At 49.1% G+C, this 20,218-nt stretch overlaps 3 protein-coding genes across 3 annotated transcripts; 2 read left to right on the forward strand and 1 right to left on the reverse strand.

Annotated features, from left to right (window-relative positions):
- The first annotated feature begins 10,252 nt into the window (after positions 1–10,252).
- chrng (cholinergic receptor, nicotinic, gamma) lies at positions 10,253–13,972 on the forward strand. Its single transcript, XM_068748910.1, has 12 exons — positions 10,253–10,310; positions 11,011–11,147; positions 11,229–11,273; positions 11,366–11,490; positions 11,946–12,101; positions 12,266–12,363; positions 12,460–12,660; positions 12,822–12,936; positions 13,031–13,145; positions 13,220–13,463; positions 13,540–13,673; positions 13,766–13,972. Exons 1-12 carry the CDS (start codon positions 10,253–10,255, stop codon positions 13,970–13,972), a joined length of 1,635 nt encoding a protein of 544 aa, XP_068605011.1.
- A 1,060-nt stretch (positions 13,973–15,032) lies between these two features.
- Positions 15,033–16,435, forward strand: LOC137905061 (phospholipid scramblase 2). The gene is made up of 7 exons (XM_068749286.1): positions 15,033–15,309; positions 15,385–15,462; positions 15,570–15,762; positions 15,861–15,975; positions 16,063–16,162; positions 16,251–16,309; positions 16,409–16,435. Exons 1-7 carry the CDS (start codon positions 15,033–15,035, stop codon positions 16,433–16,435), a joined length of 849 nt encoding a protein of 282 aa, XP_068605387.1.
- A 157-nt stretch (positions 16,436–16,592) lies between these two features.
- Positions 16,593–20,161, reverse strand: eif4e2 (eukaryotic translation initiation factor 4E family member 2). Its single transcript, XM_068748676.1, has 8 exons — positions 20,076–20,161; positions 18,989–19,094; positions 18,770–18,904; positions 18,572–18,676; positions 18,329–18,481; positions 18,098–18,238; positions 17,686–17,765; positions 16,593–17,594 (listed from the first exon to the last, which is right to left on the reverse strand). The coding sequence occupies exons 1-7, from the start codon at positions 20,093–20,095 to the stop codon at positions 17,730–17,732; spliced, it is 696 nt and encodes a 231-aa protein (XP_068604777.1). The 5' UTR covers positions 20,096–20,161; the 3' UTR covers positions 16,593–17,594; positions 17,686–17,729.
- Positions 20,162–20,218: the final 57 nt, after the last annotated feature.

Genomic DNA, 20,218 nt, shown 5'->3' on the forward strand with positions numbered 1-20,218 from the left:
TGTTAAGTGAAATGTCATCCGCTTACCTGTTCTGACTTCTGGTGTGGAACCTTTTGTTCAGCCACGACACGCAGCGATAAAGCGAGGCAGAGTCTGCTCTACATCCAGACTATTGGCTGTGATGGTAGCAGCACCATAATTCATAGCTAATGGCTCGGCCTGCGAGGAGGGGGGGGGGGGGACGTTCCGTCTCTTCCTGCAGGGTCGGTCAGACAGCAGCAGGCAAATGTGTAGATGAGACCAGGAGAAGCTTTATGCTTCCTGTTCTCCGTTTTCATCTAAAAACAACAACAATAGAGCCATATTATGAAAAGTAAGAAAATAGTGGGATGTTCAAGCACTGACTTCTTACATGCACCTTTTAATTTATAGCTTTTATTGTGACATTTATTATAAACTTTAGAAGTTGGATCATTTCTGTGTGAGTTTGACCTGTAAATTAAAAACCTGTATTAACTCAACTCTCTGCTAGTTTTATTTATTTATTACAGTATGACTGTTCTTCTAAACTATAGTAAAGTAATGATAATAAATACATTATACAGACAGTCATGATTATATTCTATTTAATTTACATTTGTTTGTATGTTTTTAGGTTTAGTGTAACACAGAATTGAAGTAGCATCAGTGGCATCCTCATTTGCCTTTAGTTTGACCAGATAATTAGTGACTAAATATTTTTATTTGCTGCTAATATACTCTCTCTCTTTTTTTTAATCTCAGGTTTGAGTAAAGATGTTTGTTGTGACGATCCTGTGCCTAAAATGTAAAACATATTAAATTAAATTAAATAATTGACTAAGAGATATTTTATATATAATATATATATAGCACATCTAACAACGTATTTTCTATTTATGTGTAATATAAATAGAAATAAAAAATAAAACAAAAAATAAAACAACATCTGAGTGGTATTTGAGTGAATGAAAGCAGGACCCATCCCCAGCTGTGTAACACAGCGCCCCTGTGTGTCCATTTGATGTTCTTACTACTGATGTGTTGATAAAGCAGGATTTTTATGAAGATAATTTTAAACTGTGTATATATATATATATATATCATGTTAAATAATGCCTCAAATAAATATATCACACTCCTGTGCAATTTCTATGAAAAGTATGACTCCACAATGCCTTGAATTGTGCTGTAAAGTCCATGTTTATATAACAAATATTGTCCAAATGACTAGAAGGTAGGTGGACAGGAAGAGTCCTGCATGAACGTCTGACACTCTTTATGCACACACCTGCAGGGATGTGGCAGACAGCGTCATCCGAAGAGGCAGCTCGACCTGCAGTAAAGCTCTGCTGCAAATCTCAACGTGATTCAGCTATAAAAACGTAGCTTCCATTCCCCTTGTGAAGTGACTTCATCCAATAAAACGGCCCAGTAGTCCAGTTGATTCTTCTCTTTTGCTCTTCGTGATAAACTTACTCAACCTCAATGTCGTTGGGGGCTAAGTGGATCTTTCTTGGGTGAGCGTTTAATGGCGGTTAATGTGAGTGTTGAGGTCATAATAGATCTAATTACCGTCCTGCCTAACAATGACCCGATGCAGGCCCGTTCTGTCCGACCGTTGTCACGGGCTTCAAGTGTGGGTGGAAGTGTTGGGGAGCTCTTTGCTCTTGCGTACCCCACTGACCTAGATTTCAATTGTTTTCTGCCTGAGACAATGGGAGAAGTGGTTTCATAGCCAAACACAATACCTGGGTGTAATTCTGTTGTTGCTGCTGTTAAGGTTCTCATTGTGGTGGGACTTGAGCTTTGTGTGTTTTCTTTCTGGAGCCTGATGAAGCCATCTGAATGGGAACAGAGGAACAGCAGAGGTTGTGCTGCAGATTTAAAACTGGAGCGTTTTTATAAAGACCATGACGCTGTTTTTGGTCTCCGTGTAAAACCATCCGGTCGCCATGAACGAAAGAGCCCACCTTTTTGAACTGTCGGAGGAAACCGGATCGAACCCACGTTCCAAGGCGCAGGCCCTGTCCTCCTTCGTTCCACCGGCACTTCCTACCGACTGAAGCAGGTCTGGCACCTGTGTGAAAGTAAGGTGGAGAGTCAGGAAGGGGCGGCGACATTTTTGACGAGGTGTTATTCGTTCAACTTTTTACCGGCATTTTATTTTTAAGACTAGATAAACTCGAACATTGCTGATTACAGTGAGAGAGAATGGCAGACATGAAAGACAGATGAGGGAGGGGGATCGTTCATCATGGACATCAAAGGGAAACGGACTGATGGAGGGACAGCATGAAAGAGTGCCGCCCGTTCGTCCCATGCTGTTCCCGCTCCGCTCCGCCTGAGCCAGGGTTCAGATCTCAGGCCCATTGTGCTGCCAGGGTGCCTGGAGGGGGTTGGGGCACGACACACACACACACACACACGAAGAAACATATAAAAGAAATGTCTTAATTTCTGACTTTTTTTGACATGTCTCATCAGCATGTTTAAGTTTCCTTCTGTGTTTTGCTCTTGTTCTTTTTTCACAATCAGAACTTAAATTTTAAAGTTTGCTGCACAAACGCTGAATCATAAAAGAGCCACACACACACACACACACACACACACACTCGCCAACACGGACGGCGAGCTGGGTCACTCTGAACCTTGTCAGCTGGCTTGTGGCAGCGACGGGCGGCTCTCTTTGATACGCCGCTCCGTTTCATGTTTCAGCTGGTTTGTTTCCTCAGAGTTGATGTCATTCAGCTTTCAGTAAGTTTCTCTCATACTTCAAAGATGCGTTTAGGTCCACAGTTCTTTCCACATGTTGGATGGAAGTCCAACCTTATAGACCTCTAGATGCGTGATGCGATTTACAGTTAGCGCCACCTGCTTGCAATTGGGATGAACGCTGATTTCCATGTTCATGCTCGTTGCATCATTTCCTGTGTGTGCCATCGCTCCACATAGTGACACAGGAAGTGTGTGCGCAGGTGCCACAAAAGCCGGTTTTCTCAAAAATCAGGAATAGCACGTGGGTGGAAATTTGTGCAGAGCTTGAAAGTGAGCTTTCCAAACACACCGTCTTCATCAGCACCTTTTTTTTTTCTTTCTTACTGTACCTTTATGTAACAAAAAGCAGAGTTCAGCAGAGAAAGACAAAAGTGATGTGAACTGACAATATTTTAATTGGGGGGACAAAAGAGTGTAAGTGATCAATGTCGGCGGCGGCCAAGCGAAGGTTTGATGCGGGCATCCTCAGAGAGAAGCCCGGAACAATGCCCTCTTTGAGGGACGGGCAGAATGGCGGACACGTCCCTCACCAACGCCCATCCTGACCAGCTCATGCTGCCAACGTTCGTCTCTCTCGCTCTACAGTCCTCCACTCCGGTCCCACATCAGCCCATATCTTTATGGTCATCACTTTCTCTCCCTCTCTTCCATTAATTAATTCAAACAACACCCCCTTCCCTGTCGCCCAGCCAATCGCGCCGGTTTCCCTTTTGACCCCCCCCCCCCTCCCTATCTGCCTCTCTCGCCCTCCCTCTGCCTCCTTTCATAGAACCAAACCTCTTTGTAATGTCCAGCCTTGGCAAGTTGTACCCAATTTGCTGCCACAGTCTTGATGAATTCATCTGTTTGTGTGTTGGCCATGGGAGCATCTCTCCCTCCTCCCTCTCCCCCCCCCCTCCCCCATCTCTTAGTGGTTTTTGCCTGGGGGGGGACTCTATATATACACAGGGGTCCGCTCCAGGCATCTATTGTTCCTCTAAGTAAACTTCCAGACAGATGTCCTGGGAGAGTCAGGAGGAGGGAGACAGTTAGCCATTGCAACGCGCAGCCAGACAATAGAGCGCTGGAAACCCTGCAGGCGGGACTCGTCTTCATCACCTCTGCGTCCTCCTCGCTCTTGGGCGTCTCCTGTCGCCGCCGTGGAGCGGTTGTCTGATGCTAGTGCATCATGCTGCTGCTCATATCGCTGCTGCTGCTCACGGGACTCGGCTGTTTGCTGGGAGCCCCGACGAATCGAGAGGTGTACAGGATGCCCCCGAGTGCGCTCAAAGGTAATTGTGGCGAACGCTCTCTAGTTTTGATCGACAATCTGCACCAGTTTTCTAACTTGCTGATAAATGTATTATAGATAAAGGTTTAATATATTTTTTCATCATAGTACGATGGACCAATGCTGGCGATGCTTCAAAAGCCGCCAAGCATGCGAATATACAAGTCGGCGTTCTGTTCGACAAACTGAATACCAGCTTTATTTCTCGCTTGGCCTACATTGGCACAATTTTTTGGACGCTGCTGCAGAGGGACTTGTACTGGATTGGGAGGGACCAGAACTTCAAAGGAGCGGCCGGCGGTGGCAGTGTTGTGTTTGAAGTGCTAGATCAAGGCACTCGGGGGTCCCAGCCGGTGGCCCTATGGCCCGTTCTTGCCCCGCCGGCCTCTCCCAGCTCAGCTCCGGCCTCCTAATTAAGTCCTCAATCGGCGTTGTTGTTGTCCTGTTGATGCAGTGTATCACAGTGGGGGACTACCGGGTCGGCGGCCTGATTGAGGCGGCCCTGCAGAGGTCTCACCAGCACGCTGTTCCCCAACCCGCCTTGATCAAAGCAGACGCCATCGTGCGCCGCTGGTGTGTCTCAGCGTATTGTGTTTTTCTTCTTTCCTAACGTTCTCACACCTTCTTGCTGCCCTTTCCTGAAGCTCTGTCTGATCGCGGGACGGTGGTCCTCGAGGCGGCCATGACCGGCGCCCTGTCCGCTCTTGATCGGGCATCTTTTGAGAGGAGCCGGGCCGAAGCGGGCTGCCGGGGGTGCGTTCCCTGTTTGTTTCAGGACTGCGGGCAGCTGGCCGGGTCCTGCTGTGAGTTAAATACGTTTCTCCTTGAACATCTTGCGGCACGTCGTCCCGTATTGTCCTGTATTGTCCCGTATTACCAATAAATGCTTCCTTTAACCACGTATCTCCTCTGCCCACCAGCGTCTCCTGCCAGCGCCTTATCGGAGCCCAGCTGTGAGGTCATCAGCAAGGCCCAGAAGCTTCAGGATGAAGGGGAGAGGAGTTGGGCTCTGAGCCAGGCCTGTGCCTACTATCAGCATCGTTGCCCTGGTGACGTCCTGAGCAAGGACGGCTGCGTCAGGATCATGGGCGAGAGCTGCAGCGCCCGAGTCCTCCAGTGCAGCCTCCTTAACACCATGCAGAACCTCGAACCTGCGACGCAGACGCACGCACAGGGTAAAAAGCAGCGGCGCACGCATCACAGACCCTTCAGAGACGACGTGTCTTCAGTGTCTTCAGCTCAAAGGTGTTTCTGTCCCAGCAGCAGTGTGTGGTCAAAGGCAGAATGTCTCACAACCTGGCTACCGGATTGTGGGCGGCGCTCCTGCTCCTCCGGGCAGTTGGCCCTGGCTGGTGAACCTCCAGCTGGACGGCGAGCTGATGTGTGGGGGGGTTCTGGTGGACAGCGCCTGGGTGGTCACGGCTGCTCACTGTTTCATGGGGTGAGTTTGCACCTCGCTTTCACGCAGCTATAATCAGATATTTGACTTGTCCATGGGACTGGAGATCTTTTCTGTCCTCTCACTTCCAAGCTTGTCTCTGTTGCTCTGACCTACAGCAGCCGCAGCGAAAGCGACTGGACGGCCGTAGTCGGCGATTTTGACACCACTCAGGCCGATCCTGATGAGCAGCTCCTTAAAGTCAACCGCATCACCCCCCATCCTAAGGTAACAATCCAGAGATTGTGGGATGTAAATATAATAAAACAAAACAATTGGTTCGTCAGTCTTTGTTGAACAAAACTTTCTCCGCTTCCTGCAGTTCAATGTAAAGACGTTCAACAACGACATCGCCCTGGTGGAGCTGACATCCCCGGTGATCCTGTCCAACCGCGTCACCCCGGTGTGTCTCCCTTCAGGCACAGAGCCCCCTACTGGCAGTTCATGCCTGGTGGCAGGTTGGGGCTCCCTCTATCTGAGTGAGTGGGCAACAGCTGACGTGGGTTTTCACCTCAGACGTATTTATCTCCGCCGCGGAGGTTGTGTTTTTACCAGCGTTGGTTTGTTTGGCTGTGAGCAAGATAAGTCAAAAGGTTTTGGACAGACCTTCAGGAAATGGTACCAGGAACACTTGATCACATTTTGGTGTTGATCCAGAAGAGATCCTGGATTCCGGACCACTTTGAAATTGGCATTAACATTACCAAGAACAATTTAGAACCTTTTGAAGATGATCCAGATCACCGTGTTAATGGTAAATGATCCAAATACGAGGTGACGGAGCTGCTTGGCGGAGGTCTGTGCTCTCTGAGTGTTATAGCTTGGTTTCCTTTCAGACCTCCTGAGAAGTTGCCTGCTGTCGTTATCGTTTGTTAGAACAAGAACACGCTGATGCGTCTAAATCGGTTCACCCAACGCTATTAACCACACACCGTGGTGCACGTGCGTGCGTTTTCTCTGCAGACGGGCCGTTTGCTGATGTGGTGATGGAGGCCAAGGTGCCGCTGCTGCCTCAGAGCACCTGTAAGCAGGCCCTCGGTAAAGACGTGGTCACCAACACCATGCTGTGCGCTGGCTATCTCTCCGGAGGGATAGACTCCTGTAAGGTGGGAATCGTCCTCGTTTACACACCTGCACATGTCTTGCTCATTTTGCATCTAATTCTTGAACTGGTATATTTAATTCTGGGGATTTGATATCAACTTTAGGGAGATTCTGGAGGCCCCCTGATCTATCAGGACCAAAGGTCGGGCCGGTTCCAGCTCTACGGCATCACCTCCTGGGGAGACGGCTGTGGGGACAAGGGCAAGCCTGGAGTCTACACGCGGGTGTCTGCTTTCTCTGACTGGATTCAGGACGAGATGCAAAGTGAGTTTTAAGCGGCGCTAAAATCCTTACAGACGTTGATGGACATGCATGAATCTGTGACATTAACGTCATGTCGCTTTCAGAGTCGATTGGAAACAGGGAGCCGGCGTGTCTGGAGCTCCTCAAGACGACAGAAATGACAGAGGAGGCGCAGAAGTCGGAGTTCAGCTCTCTCTGTCACTTCTACACCCTGACTTGCCCGCCGGGCCAAGCCGCCGACTCCTGCAGCCGGACGGCGGAGGACAAATGTCTCACCCGCTTCAAGAAATGCCGTGAGCGCTCTCATTCATGATCTCAGTTTAAGGGATGAAGAGCTCAAATCTCCTCATGGTGGAGCGCAGAGGTCGCTGATCGCTCGTTTCCTTCCAGAGCTGCACGCCTTCCTGCAGACCCTGCTGGACCTGCTCCAGAGGGCTGAAGACTACATCAGAGACAAGGTGGACTTGACCTTCTTCACCCAGACGCTGCCTCAGCTGGTGGAACACATCTACAGCACAGCTCTGACTCACACCAGACGAAGAAGAGATCTAGGCCTCAGTCTCATGCGGGTTAAAGGTAGATTCCAGTTGCCGCGCAAACACCTGTGTATACGGTGTGTCGTCATGCTAAGAGACCTGTGTGTCGGTTGTTGTTAGATCAGCTACGTGGAGCTGCGGCGCCGTCAGACCGGAGCCCTTCTCCGGTTCCTCCAGCGGCATTCACAGGGGTGGGACCCACTGTGGACGACTGGGAGAGACATCTGTGGAACATGGCTGAAGACGCAGACAAGCAACAGCCTGCTGAATCGGACGTCGTCGACCTTTTCTCGCAGGTAGGCGAGGAGGCGTCCGTCTGAACATGCAGGATGTCGTGTAAATGAAGTTTTGAGGCATGATGTGGATTTACTGCCAAGCTAAATGTAACGTCCTGCTGTGTTCACAAACAAAGGACTCCACGGTGCATCAGCTGGGGGGGGAATATCGAACTGCGATCTCAGCTCTGCGCTCCAAGCTGGGCTTCAGAGCACCTCCTCCCATCCTGCACCTGGACACAGTCGACCTCCAGGACGAGTCACCCAAAAGCCTTCCTGCTTCTTCCACTGAAGCAGCACCGCATGCCTCCTCCTCTTCCTCCGAGGAATTCCAGCATCCTTGGTCACTGCTAACCGTCCTGGTGGATGAGATTGAGAAGTTGGGGACACAGGATGGAGCTGCGACAGAAGAGCCACTAGGTGGAGCGTCATCCGCCGGAGATGCTTCCGGTGAGCTAACGCGGAGCGTCGCCTCTGAGGAGCTTCCTTTAAGTGAAAATGGACAAGGAGCAAAGTTGATGCCGCCGGTCACTGAGGGCGCGAACGTAGAGACGACCTCTGACCCCAGACAGTCTTCACCCGATTTAAGTTTCCGTAGGAAGTCCAGGAGCATTCTTCGCAAGAGGCAGATACCTGGAGCTGGTGGGAAAAGTGCGTGCCACGCCCGAGTAACCCGCCTGTCTCATACGTCCACGCGTATTGATGTTACCCCTCTAACGAAATGCTCTCCTGCAGTTTGTCCTAGGGTGAGAGAGTCCTCGCAGCGAGTCAGCCAAGTCAGAGACTCCTACAGCTGGATCTTAAGCGTGCCGAGCAAGAACTTACGCATGAACTTCCAAGAGGTACTCTTTCATGCAGGGAGAAAATCAGCAAAATGTGCACCGAATAAAATAATCATCTCATGTTGTGGATTCATTCACTTACTTTTGTTCAGGTGCTGGTCGATTTGAGCTCCAAGAACGATCGAGGGCTCTACCAGGCGCGGATCAGAGCCGTGGTCGGGGGGCGTCCTCTGACCTTCTACAGCCTGATGGGCCTGGAGAACGAATCCTTCCACCGTAGCGCACCAAGGATCCTCGCTTTGGCACTGGAGGCGCTGAAAAAGACATAATCCAAATACGTGAGAAGAGACTCGAATGAAAGGTTTATAATGCTTAAAGACTCTCGCGGGATTGAGGCGCGCTGAAGACGCACAAAAACTTGACTCCTGGCTCCTCACCTAAGAGCTGGAGGTTGGCTCCGGGTGGCAAGAATTTACCGAGTTCTCCCTGTGTCTGCGTGGGATTTCTCCGGATTCCTCCGAAATTGCATGTTTGCATGCATGCATCCAAGAAAATGGATGGACGGCTGTTTGAGGTCCACTCCCATCTACCCGCTGCGCCAGGATCCCTTGGATGCTGTTGGACATGCAAGCTGATCTAAGTTATGAATGTGTGTGTGTGTGTGTGTGTGTGTGTGCAATGATTGAGCCTCTTGTGAAGCGCAGGCTGTAAATATTACCTTTTATATATATATATATTTTTATGGAGCAAAGAATTTGTATTTTTGTAAAAAAAACAACTAAAAAGTATATATACATATATAAATAAATAAAATTGTTACAAAGGTGAACATGTGGCATGTTGTGGTGACGGTTATCTCTGAGGCACCGAATCGAACATTGGATAAGAAGCTATTCAAACGAGTCACGCTGCTCATTTTGTGGTGCATTTTAGAACAGCGCTGAACACGTTCTGCTCAGGCTGGGTTTTTTTGACGCTGATTGGTTCCTCTGGAGATCCCAGCCCGACCCCTGACCCTTTAGGGGCATTCATTCCCAGCAGCACGGCAGCTGCTGTGGCGTGGCAACCAGTAACTCCCACCTCTACTGAGCGTCCACTCCTTGTTTTCAGGGTTGGGAATTGTAACCGGACACAGTGCTGAGCTGACCTTTATCATATCTTATTGTCTGAGGAAAAGACCGGTTGCCGAGTCGAGGCCTCTGGACGAGCCCAAACGAACCGGAGTAACTATAAGTCCAAGCGCTAAAAGCAGGATACAGAGGGATGTGGGCAGAACAGCCGAGTAAACACACGCACACAAACACATTAACTCCTTCTCACGTGTGTGTGTGGGATGCATGCCAATGCGCGACACACCACCACACAGCCTGGCCCGTCATCACAGGAGGCTGCTCTGGACCGGAGACATCTGAGCGTCCCGGCTTCGGGTGGAAACGGTTTATTATAGACCCTGCACGGCTGAATTTACAGAACTTTGTTCACAAAGACGAATAATAACAGAAATGTTTTTTTGTTCATATACAGCGTGTGTTTTGGTGGTTTACCTAAATGCACACAGTACAATGCCTGAACTATGTGGGCGTCGTATTACTGGTTGGTGTGTGTGTGTGTGCGTGTGACAGCTGGCTATGCAGTACTCAAAATACTCTTGCATTTAACCCGAACCATCCTTCAACTCCCCCCCAACAGTTCCCCTAAACCTCGACCCTCCCATTGGCCTGAGTCCTTCCTTTTTGCTGGGAAGCACATAGAACAAACACACACACACACACACACACACACACACACACACCGTAGCTCCACTAGGTCATGTCCATGCGTATCAGATTAGTGACAGCAGCGTTGTCTAGGAGCAGAAACTCACACTGATGGATTTTGGACCTCGGTTCTCTTTGTTCTTGAGGCTGCTGATGATTCTGGACACAGGTAGGAAGGAGCGCTGCTAAATCAACCCGACACACTCGGTGTCGAGTGTCTGTATTTTCTTTTGGGTGAGTTTGTACAGTCGCACCACCAGATTCAGCTGACGAACGCCTTGAGTGACTTAGTGAAAGGGATGAGTTCATATTTTTCCTGTAAAACATACAAATGATGTTATGCCACCGAGGTTAAAAAGAGCCTCGGATTCTACTAAAAGACACGCAGGTCCCTGAATGTCGGGGGTGAGCAGAGTTAAGACACCACTATTCATTAACCGGTTTATAAAAGTGTATTTAAAAAGAAATTTAAAAAAAAAAGGTTTAAAAGCAACAGAGAGGATCCTGCCGTCCAACGTCCCGCTCCAGGCGTCCCGCTCGCTCTCCCGAACTCCTGCTTGTTGCCTTCTTCCGGTCTGCCTTCTGGTGCTTAAAAGGTTTTCCTGCCTTTCGGCACACACCTGCCGCCAATCTGCTGATTGTGCCCAGTTGTGGGTAGTTCAGGGGTCGTAGTAAAAAAAAATAAGCATGTGTAAATAAAAACAACACCACAAAAACAAAACTCACACGTAAAAAACAAAACATGCACGAAAAGCACACTAAGTCACACAAGATAAAAACCCAACCCATTTGTACATAAAACTGACCCTGTCACATCTGTGTGTGTGTGTGTGTGTGTGTGTGTGTGTGCGTGCGTGCTTCAACCGAAGCATCAGCAGTCAACCTCGAAGGGGAACTCTTTCAGGATTTGATGGAGGGCTACGACAAGAACGTCCGCCCCGTGGAGAAGAGTGGCGACATCACTCAGGTCGACATCAAGATGACGCTCACCAACCTCATCTCTCTGGTGAGTCCAGGGCAGTCGGGCTTTTTTAGCTTCATTGTGAGCCGTGAGAATTGATGTGATTTTTAAACCGTGCCTTCTCAGAGTGAAAAGGAGGAGGCCCTGACCACATGCGTCTGGATTGAACTGGTAACTTCATACCCCCCCCCCCCCCCCCCATCTGCTGGAGGCTTCAGCTGCTTTGCAAAAAATGATTCCTTATGCTACTTCATTGCATGCAGCAATGGTGCGACTACAGACTCAGATGGGACCGGCCCCCCAGGGCAGCTCGGTACGGGGACATCACCTCTCAGCTACGGGTTCCTTCCAGGAGCATCTGGCTGCCGGACATCGTGCTGGAGAACAAGTGAGTCGACTTTCGCACAGACAGGATTCAAACCAGGCACCTTCTTGCTGTGAGGTGACAGCGCTAACCACCACGCCTTCGTGCTGCCCCAGTATTCTATGTGTGGCCCCGAAGTCCTCAAAATACACTTTTATACCCCTCTGTTTCAACCGTCTTGTCAAAGAACATCTGTATATGAATACAAAATTGAAAAGAGTTTACACTGGCTACGCCCCTTTCCAAAAGTGGGTGTGTCTTGGGCTTGCAGGTGTTTTGCTCCAGTGTTTGTGCACCCGTAGGAACCTCCGGTTCCCAACCCCACTGCCACTGGGGGAAATTCTAAGCCTGCTATGACATCATAAATGGATCCAGATCTGAATAGAGCTTCAGAGAAAACATTCTCTGATACACCAGGATGTTTTTTTTTTAATCATGTCTGAGTGAATGCACCTGTGCATCTGTTCTAACCTGCACAGTGTGGACGGCCAGTTCGAGGTGGCTCTTTACTGCAATGCGTTGGTGTCTCCTGACGGCTGCGTGTACTGGCTGCCTCCCGCCATCTACCGCAGCGCTTGCCCCATCACCGTCAACTACTTTCCCTTTGACTGGCAGAACTGCTCCATGGTCTTTCGGTCAGTAAAGATAGCCAACAGCATGTAGATGTAATGCTGCAGTGTATACGTGCTCTACGGCTACGCCAAATGCGTGTGAAGCACCGCAGGGTTCTGTTTAGGTACCACTGAAAATGTTCCTGACTTAAGGAAACCGATAGAGAGCTTCTCTCCCCTGCATCCAGGTCCCAGACCTACAGCGCCAATGAGATCGAGCTGGTCCTCAAAGAGGAAGAAAACCGCACCTTGGAGTGGGTGGACATTGACCCGGAGGCTTTCACTGGTAGGCCAACATTTTGGTTCGCCGCGATTATCTAAATGTGCTTCTGCAATCGCAAACAAATTGACTTGAAGTTCCATTTCGTTGTTGGCGTTGTAGAAAATGGAGAGTGGGGGATCAAGCACAGGCCGGCCAAGAAGGTGGTCAACAGTCAGCACACCAAGGACGAGCTGGAGTACCAGGAGGTGGTCTTCTTCCTCGTCATCCAGAGAAAGCCTCTCTTCTACATCATCAACATTATCTCCCCCTGCGTGCTCTTCTCCTCCCTCTGCCTCCTCGTTTACTACTTACCCGCAAAAGGTCTTTCTAGAATTATATTACCTGCATATAAGTATCTATCTATCTATAAGTATTCCCCAGAGCTTCATGAGGTTGATGTAGCTCCAAGAGAGATCTTTAGTGTCATCGTGACAAAAACAAACTCGCCACTCTGACTGAATATTGGTTTGGGTTCTGCGCAGCCGGGGGCCAGAAGTGCACCATGTCTATCTTCACTCTTCTGGGTCAGACTGTGTTCCTCTTCCTCATCGCTAAGAAGGTTCCAGAGACTTCGAATGCAGTGCCTCTCATTGGGAAGTATGTTCCGTGTCATCGTTGTAAGATTTCAGTCCAAACTGCAGCTGATCTGATTTTTTTAAAAAAAGGAAGATTCACGAGTCTTTATCCGCAGGTATTTGATGTTTGCAATGTCAGTGACCACAATGGTGGTGATGAACTGCGTGATAGTCCTCAACGTCTCCCTGAGAACCCCCAACACTCACATAATGTCAGACAAAGTCCGAGAGGTGAGAGCATGGCCCGGCTTCACGCTTGAGGATCTATTTGCCACTGGATTACCCTCTGACCCCCCCCCCCCCAGATCCTCCTCAACATCCTGCCTCGGCTGCTGAGGATGCAGATGCAACCCTGGACACCGAACGACGCCGCAGAACCTGGAGGTGCAGGCGGTAATGGCGTTTTCCCGGTCCCCTGTCGACGTCGCAGTTCCACGGCACTCATTTCAAAGGCGGAGGAATACGTAATGAGAACAGCTCGGACGGAACTCGTGTTTTCCACACTCAAGGAAAGGAATGGATTGATGAAATCCGTGCTGGAGAAGTTGTGTGAGTGCTCAGATGAGTGTGCGTGCGTGTGATGAAAGTGGGTTTGCCCTATAACCAGGTAAATATTTGCTCAAAGATGACGGACTGGAGGGAGGGACAGCCGAACAGCTCAGTACCAGTCTGGCAAATGCCTCCCCAGACCTGAAGAAGTGTGTGGCTTCCTGTAAACACATAGCTGAGACCGCCAGGCAACAGAAGAACTTCCAGAATGTGAGCTCCACATTCTGGACCCACGTTCATCCTCTCTGGTTTAAATCGACATCGGTAGTCATCGCTGTCTTTCTTCTCCTTGTTAACGCCAGGAGAACGAGGAGTGGTTCCGGGTCGCCCGGGTGATCGACAGGGTTTGCTTTATCATCATGGCCTCTGTGTTTTTTGTCGGCACAATCGGGATCTTCTTGATGGGCCACTTCAACCAGCCGCCACCCTCGCCTTTCCCCGGGGATCCGAAGAGGTATCTCCCTCCGTTGAATAACCTGACTGATCCCAGAGACGGCATCTCCGGATGAATGCAGGAAATTCATCCTTATGAGCCAATCAGGAAGCCTGACAGCGTCTGTCAGCAACATGGGGATGCAGAGCAGCCGGAGATCTGCTCTTCCTGTTTCCAGTTCAGGGAATGTTTCAGGTTTACTTTCCACTGGCTGCCAACATTGATCAAGGCCAATGTTAAACTGAATGAAACATTTGCTGATCACAAATCCGCCTTGGAGAGGTTTGTGTCAGAAGTATCCTGTACCTCCATTTATTTGTGCCACATGTAACTCTCATGTTTTTGAAACCTTCCTGCTAATAAATGGATTTAAGTGGAATTGACCTGAAGCATGCTTTTATTGGTATAATTATATATATATATATAAAGTTAAACAATTGAAGTTTATTAACTCAAATACTTTAAATGAGTAAAAAACTGCATTTGCTGACAAATTGAAAATAACTATAAAGAAAATGTCATCTCCTATTTGAGTAGATTCAGGTCATGGGAATGAGTTAGTTATTTTATTTTTTATTTAGTGTAGGTATAAAACCCCAAAACAGAGATGAACTGCCCCCCCTCTAGAAGCAGGATTTTAATTACATGGCTCAGTGGTGCCTTTCTAAAGCAACAAAAGCCAGGTCCGTTCGGTTGGGATGGAGACGGACTCGGTGCTTTGGGTTAGTTGTATGGGGGGGAAGAGGGTGTTCATCTCCCCTGATGATGATGATGATGACTCATAGATGTCTCTTCCTTCTCACGGTAAAGATCAGAGAAGTTTCTCGATAGCTGGAGGTCTAATCCAGATGGTGAGTGACAGACTTTCATCATTTTAGTCTGCTATTTGCGATAATTACCGGTACACTCTTTCACCTTTAGCAATTGTTGACTTGGGGCTTTATTCTAATGTTATTATTTCTGACGGTAGATTGTTTTCTTGAAATGAGTCTGTAGTTTTAAGTTATCTCAGAATCGTCATATTTAAAGAGACAGCGTGATATTTTTTCCAGTGACCTGGGTCTTTTTTTTGCAGCACAGCTGTTTGTTGTTGTCTTATAATTGCTCGGCTTCACAAACTTTTCCAGTTTCACACCATGTCAGTGGTAACCAGTCAGCCGCTTCCCTTTGACCGGCTGGAACGGGAGAAGCACATCCAGGCGATCGTGACAGCTTTCAAAAGCGGGTGTGGGTCCTCCTGCCGGTGCCACGCGCCTCCTGCCAGGGCTTTAGATGACCAATTATCAGGCCGGGTTTCTGTCAGGATGCTGGTGGAGGAGGAGCGGTGTCCTGGAGAGGTAGCGGGATCACACCTCGGCTCCGTGCTGGCAACGGTCGATCGAGTATTTATCACAGCGAGACCAGAACTGCAAGGCGGGTAGAACTTGGTAGTGATGTAGGAATGGTTTTCTTTTTTTTTTTGTCTATAATAATGCTGTATTATTGTAGGTCCGCAGTGTGTTGCCAGGCGGATTTACAGCATCACCGCAGGAGGCAGCAGGTCACCACTCTTCGTGGCTGTGGAAGGTACCGGGATCCTTTACCGAGAACACTCGTTCCACCCGCATCCCCAGACCAAGAAAGAGAGCAAACGATAGGTTCTCAGTCTCTCCCGGCTCTCTCTGTCCCACCAGAGAGCTCTTGCGTGTGCCTCCAGTGCTGCGGTCCAGCTCGAGCGTGTTCCTTACGGGGCTTTGACCTCCAGGGTCACCAGGTATTTTATTTTGAAAGGCCCTGCAGGGCGGACGCTTGCTGTCTCGGTTGCTGCTTGATGGAGATGAGAGCCTACACGCCACAAAGGCGTCTCATTGGCACCGTGTGTCAGAGGTAGGACCGTCTGAGTCCATTAACATCACCTTAATGTCGGCTACTTGGCGGATGAAGTTATGAAATGTACAACGCTGATCCGTGCCTGCGTTTCCCAGGTGGAGCATGTTCACCCCGCTCCTGGAAGTGTGCGGCGGTCCAGTGGGAGCGCCTGCAGTCAGAATCCAGGGCTCCTGCTGCCCGTGCCGCTGCTTGTCCAACCAGCAGTTCCAGGTAGGCATGTTTAAAACACCCCCAAAATTAAACGAGGTTCCTCACGACACGTTTCATTCAGCGTTCTGAACCTCTACTCTTACACAGATCGTCTCCGACATCGGTGAGAAAATGGGCTCAATCTGGAAGAAGTGGCCCGGCTTCAACGGCGACCGTAATATGGATCACGAATATTTTGGGTTGGAAGGTGAATGGAGCGCAGGAAACCCCGATCCACGAAGACAATCACAGAACTCTCTCATCGCCTCCCCATTACTGTCCCTTTATTCTTGCAGTCCCGCTGAACATGGACTCAGACACCAAACTGCTGCTGCTGGCAGCTACGTTCTTATTGGTGAGCAAATGAATTCCTAAATTCACGACACGGACACGCGCAGGTCCATGAAGCCCAGGTGGAGCTAATAAAAGCACAATGTCATCGTTTACTCTACAGAATCACATGTTCTTTGAAATGAGCTGATCGATGGGAGGGAAGCTGCCGGACGCGTCTTCAGCTCACGGAGGAGAGACGCCAGTCAACTCGCTCGTTTTTAACGAAACAGTAAAGCCGGTCTGAAATTAAAATAGCTGAGTTTCCACGTGGAAATAAAAGAGAGGCTAAAACAGGTTTAGCAGCAGACGCATATTTGACATTTATTGCTAAGATCCATCAGGTGTGAAGCCAAGTGTTTGTCTGCCCCAGCTTCACGCCAAGCGTGGCCGGCGCGGCAGTTTTCCATCAAACAGAGCTCCAGATGATTTGATACAAACTTTAACAGACGCCGGCGATGGGGCCCGGTTTCATTTCCTTTACTATAAAATAGAAAAGAAGGGAAGGGTCAGCGCTTCGGGACTCCGTCCTGGACATTAAAGCAGAGCCCATCCGCTGGGTTCTTTAAAGCTCGGGGTAACAGACAAGAGACACGAGGGAGAACCGGAACGGGTGGGGCTCGAGGCCAGGCACAGTGATTTAGGCAGCTTGGCGGTCCTTTCGTAAGAGGCCAGTCAAACAATCCACCGGCCAGCGCAGGGATCATCCTCATAGCTTTCGGGGGTATTCAACCTCCAGGACGAAGATGGAGAAACGCAGCAGATTCATGTTCAAGGACCTTTTGAAGCAGATTGTATTTACAAATCTATTGGCCACAATAAAAAAAGTACCCATTCTCAAAAGCACCAGAGGAATCGCAGTTAAAATACAGCACTGTATTAAAACATCCATCCCTGTTTGAGTTCCAATAAGAGATTAACACAAACTTAACAGCAAGTTATGTTAAGCAATAAAATCTATTAGAAGAGGATGGTTTCGTTGGACTTTGTCGAGTACACTTGTTACCAGCTTGAAGAACAGATCGGCAAACACCGGTCGCGTGAGCGCCCTCTGGCTGCAAGTCAAAAGATGTCACACCTTGCGTTTTATGTAAAACGAAGGACTCTTCTTCTCTGGTCGGTTGAAAGCGACGCGCGCTTCCCCTCTTCGGCTCGGCTCAGAGTTCCGTCGATGGGTTCGTTCCAACTTGACACAACGAAAGGACGATCCCACCTCTGTTCCTCTCTTCACATCGTAGTCCCAATCCCTGTAGAGAATCCTTTCCCCCGGGACTCGCCGTCCTCAAATTACACATCACAAATACACACACCTGCACGCCACAGAAGGAAACGGACATTAGAATGGTACGGGGGGGGGGGGGGGGGCTTCAGACGGGGAATTCATGCAGGAACGGCTCTTACTCTCGCAGAGGTTCCCCCCCGCGTGAAGCAGCTAACGTCCGATGCTAGCATTCACCAGACCATGGAAGTCTTCCCAGGCTCTGCAAACAAAGGCGGAACGCAGCACTTCACCATTCAACAGCAAAACTCTGTCCGCATACACTTCATAGTCGGAAAGGTCGTAATGAAAGCGGAAGGAAATCATCAGCGTGTTTTATTTTATTTTTTCTTCAGCAGATTTAGTTTTGTGTTGAGTGGAGGCGTGTTACGTGTTCGTGTGTTAACAATGCAGCAAGCAACGTAGCACAGAATGAGGACCAAGTCGACGCGGGTAACATTAGCATTAGTCTTTCTCTGTGTGTGTGTGTGTGTGTGTGTGAGAGAGACAGAGCAAGATAGGTTGAAAAGTAAATAATAAAATGAAGAGACATACATACTTGATGCTGTCTGTGTGAGTCTTGTACTCCATGATGGTGTTGGGAGGGAGGTTGAGGACTCTGCGCAGGGTGTCTCTGATGCGGGCGGTGGTTGCCTGGTCGCTAGCCGTTTTGTTCCAGATGGAGATGATGTCCTCCTGGGGACGAGACGCAACGCTCGCACGTCAAGAGAGCGCCGAGGCGGGCGGCGTGCCGGGAAAACAAGGTGGAACAGGGATCGTGCTTACCTGGAAACGCACGGACACCACAGCCCCGCAGATCTCTTCTCCGACCATGAACTGCTCCCCGAGCATCGCCAGAATGAGGTTCTCCCAGCAGCGAGACGCGAGCCCCTTCCTCAGACGGATGATCCACTTTCCACCCATCTTGTTGGCGTCATCCTGAACGCCACACGGACGAGATTTCAGAAAGAGCTCTTCCTATAATACCTCTTTGAGTAAAAAAAAAAAAAAAAAAAAACGAGTACACACCTCCCACATGGGTTTAATACCCTCCTTGAAGAGGTGGAAATCACTATGACCAGTCAGTTCACCTGGGCGGATCATGTGACTATAGAAACGCCAAAACTGCTCCACCTTTAGAGGGACATGAAATGTTTAAATCAACGCGGGGACGACATGGCGGCATGAGTTTGTTCGTGTCTACAGAGGACTTTGGGTGTGACGTACTGAGGCGAAGCTGCCAATCTGCTTAATGTTCTGTTCGTAGCTCTGAGTACTGGCGGGTCTCCCTGGGGTGCGCCGGGAATACCAGAATGTGTAGTTGTACTGCAGGGGGTGCTCTCCTGCTCCTGGCACCACCATCTTCAGAAAAGAAGGCGTTGCCGTCAGCCCGAACACAAACACGGACGAGCCCACGGACGAGCCCACGGAGAGAGCGAGGCTCACCTTTCTCCGAGAGATGCTCTGCTCCTTTTCCTCCTCTTCGCTTTTCTCCTTCTCGCCGTCTTTCGGTGAGTCTTGGTCGTGATCTCCACTGTCGTCATCTTTCAGACTGGATTTAAATGGGCAGAAAAAACAGAAACGTTTCAGCCATGCATGTTAGAGGCGAGGCCAAGTAAACTTTAAACAATGGGAATAACACCCCTCTTTGCTTAAAGACCTGGATTATAATCCGGAACCTGAACGCACGTAGCAATAGTACATCATCCCTTGGTGTTTATATTCTGATTAGACATTTATTGTACATACACTGTACTTGTACTCTAACATTCTATCTAATAAATATATTCATTCATTCATTCATTTTTCATTCAGGTTTTTAAAATAATTAGAGAGGCCCTGTCTTTGAATGCTGAAGAAAGCAAAAAACAAACAAACACTCAAACTATCTGTCTAAAATGGTTCTTTCCGTGGGACGCCACTGAGTCCTTCTCAAAAGACATGGTTTACTGAACAGCTGTTACACAGCGAAGCGTTTGGGGGGGCTAAGCTAGCCGAGTTACTTAAACGTTTAGCAGGCTATGCTAATAACACGTACTTCTTCAAATTGTTTTAGCTTGCTGAATTAATAGTTTGTCCTGCTTAAACGCATACATGTAGACGGCTAATTGTGCGCACCTCAATGGAAACTTCAACCACAACCCGTCTGCCACATTATTACCTCTGTGCTCCCAAGATACCAAGACCTTCAGAGTCTAGATTGAGGGCGGGGCTCTGCGCACCCTTCACCGCCTGAAAACCCACTACCACACCGATGATTCAAGGCCTAACCGCCAAGCTAATCCGTGGCTAGCAATAGCAACTTCTCCATTGTGAAATGCCACCATACTAGTTTTTTCCCTTCGGTTTAAACTCCACCCGCGTCAAACTAGGTCTCGTGTGAATTTTATAAAGCACAAACTGAGCGTTTTAGGCCATTCCAGCGGACACGCCTCTCCTCACACGCGTTCATTAATAACGTCGGACCGGGAAACGTGCGGGGAGCCCGTTCTGCAGCAGACAAGAGTCCACAGAAAGTTTGGGATTTACTCACGCGTCGAATTTGTTGTTCATTATTTTCTAGTTGCAAACCTTTCGGAGTCCGTCCACTGCCTCCTGAAATCCGCAGGAACGGCGGCGCGCACTGCACGTGTATGCGCAATCGCGCATGCGGGTGCCGACGGCTGGAAGAAAAAT

This window comes from Brachionichthys hirsutus, chromosome 15, assembly GCF_040956055.1.
Source record: "Brachionichthys hirsutus isolate HB-005 chromosome 15, CSIRO-AGI_Bhir_v1, whole genome shotgun sequence".
Classification (NCBI taxonomy): Eukaryota; Metazoa; Chordata; class Actinopteri; order Lophiiformes; family Brachionichthyidae; genus Brachionichthys; species Brachionichthys hirsutus.

Bases quoted from the DNA above. Each gene is read 5' to 3' on its own strand.
- chrng (XM_068748910.1), top strand. From the start codon at position 10,253: ATGGATTTTGGACCTCGGTTCTCTTTGTTCTTGAGGCTGCTGATGATT. The intron at 11,491-11,945 runs GTGAGTCGACTT...TAACCTGCACAG, and splicing joins GACATCGTGCTGGAGAACAA to TGTGGACGGCCAGTTCGAGG. The intron at 12,661-12,821 runs GTCTTTCTAGAA...GGTTCTGCGCAG, and splicing joins TTACTACTTACCCGCAAAAG to CCGGGGGCCAGAAGTGCACC.
- LOC137905061 (XM_068749286.1), top strand. From the start codon at position 15,033: ATGTCAGTGGTAACCAGTCAGCCGCTTCCCTTTGACCGGCTGGAACGG. The intron at 15,463-15,569 runs GTACCGGGATCC...CTGTCCCACCAG, and splicing joins ACTCTTCGTGGCTGTGGAAG to AGAGCTCTTGCGTGTGCCTC. The intron at 16,163-16,250 runs GTGAATGGAGCG...TTATTCTTGCAG, and splicing joins CGAATATTTTGGGTTGGAAG to TCCCGCTGAACATGGACTCA.
- eif4e2 (XM_068748676.1), bottom strand. From the start codon at position 20,095: ATGAACAACAAATTCGACGC. The intron at 18,677-18,769 runs GTACGTCACACC...GTCCCTCTAAAG, and splicing joins AGATTGGCAGCTTCGCCTCA to GTGGAGCAGTTTTGGCGTTT. The intron at 17,766-18,097 runs GTATGTCTCTTC...CTTTGTTTGCAG, and splicing joins ACACAGACAGCATCAAGTAT to AGCCTGGGAAGACTTCCATG.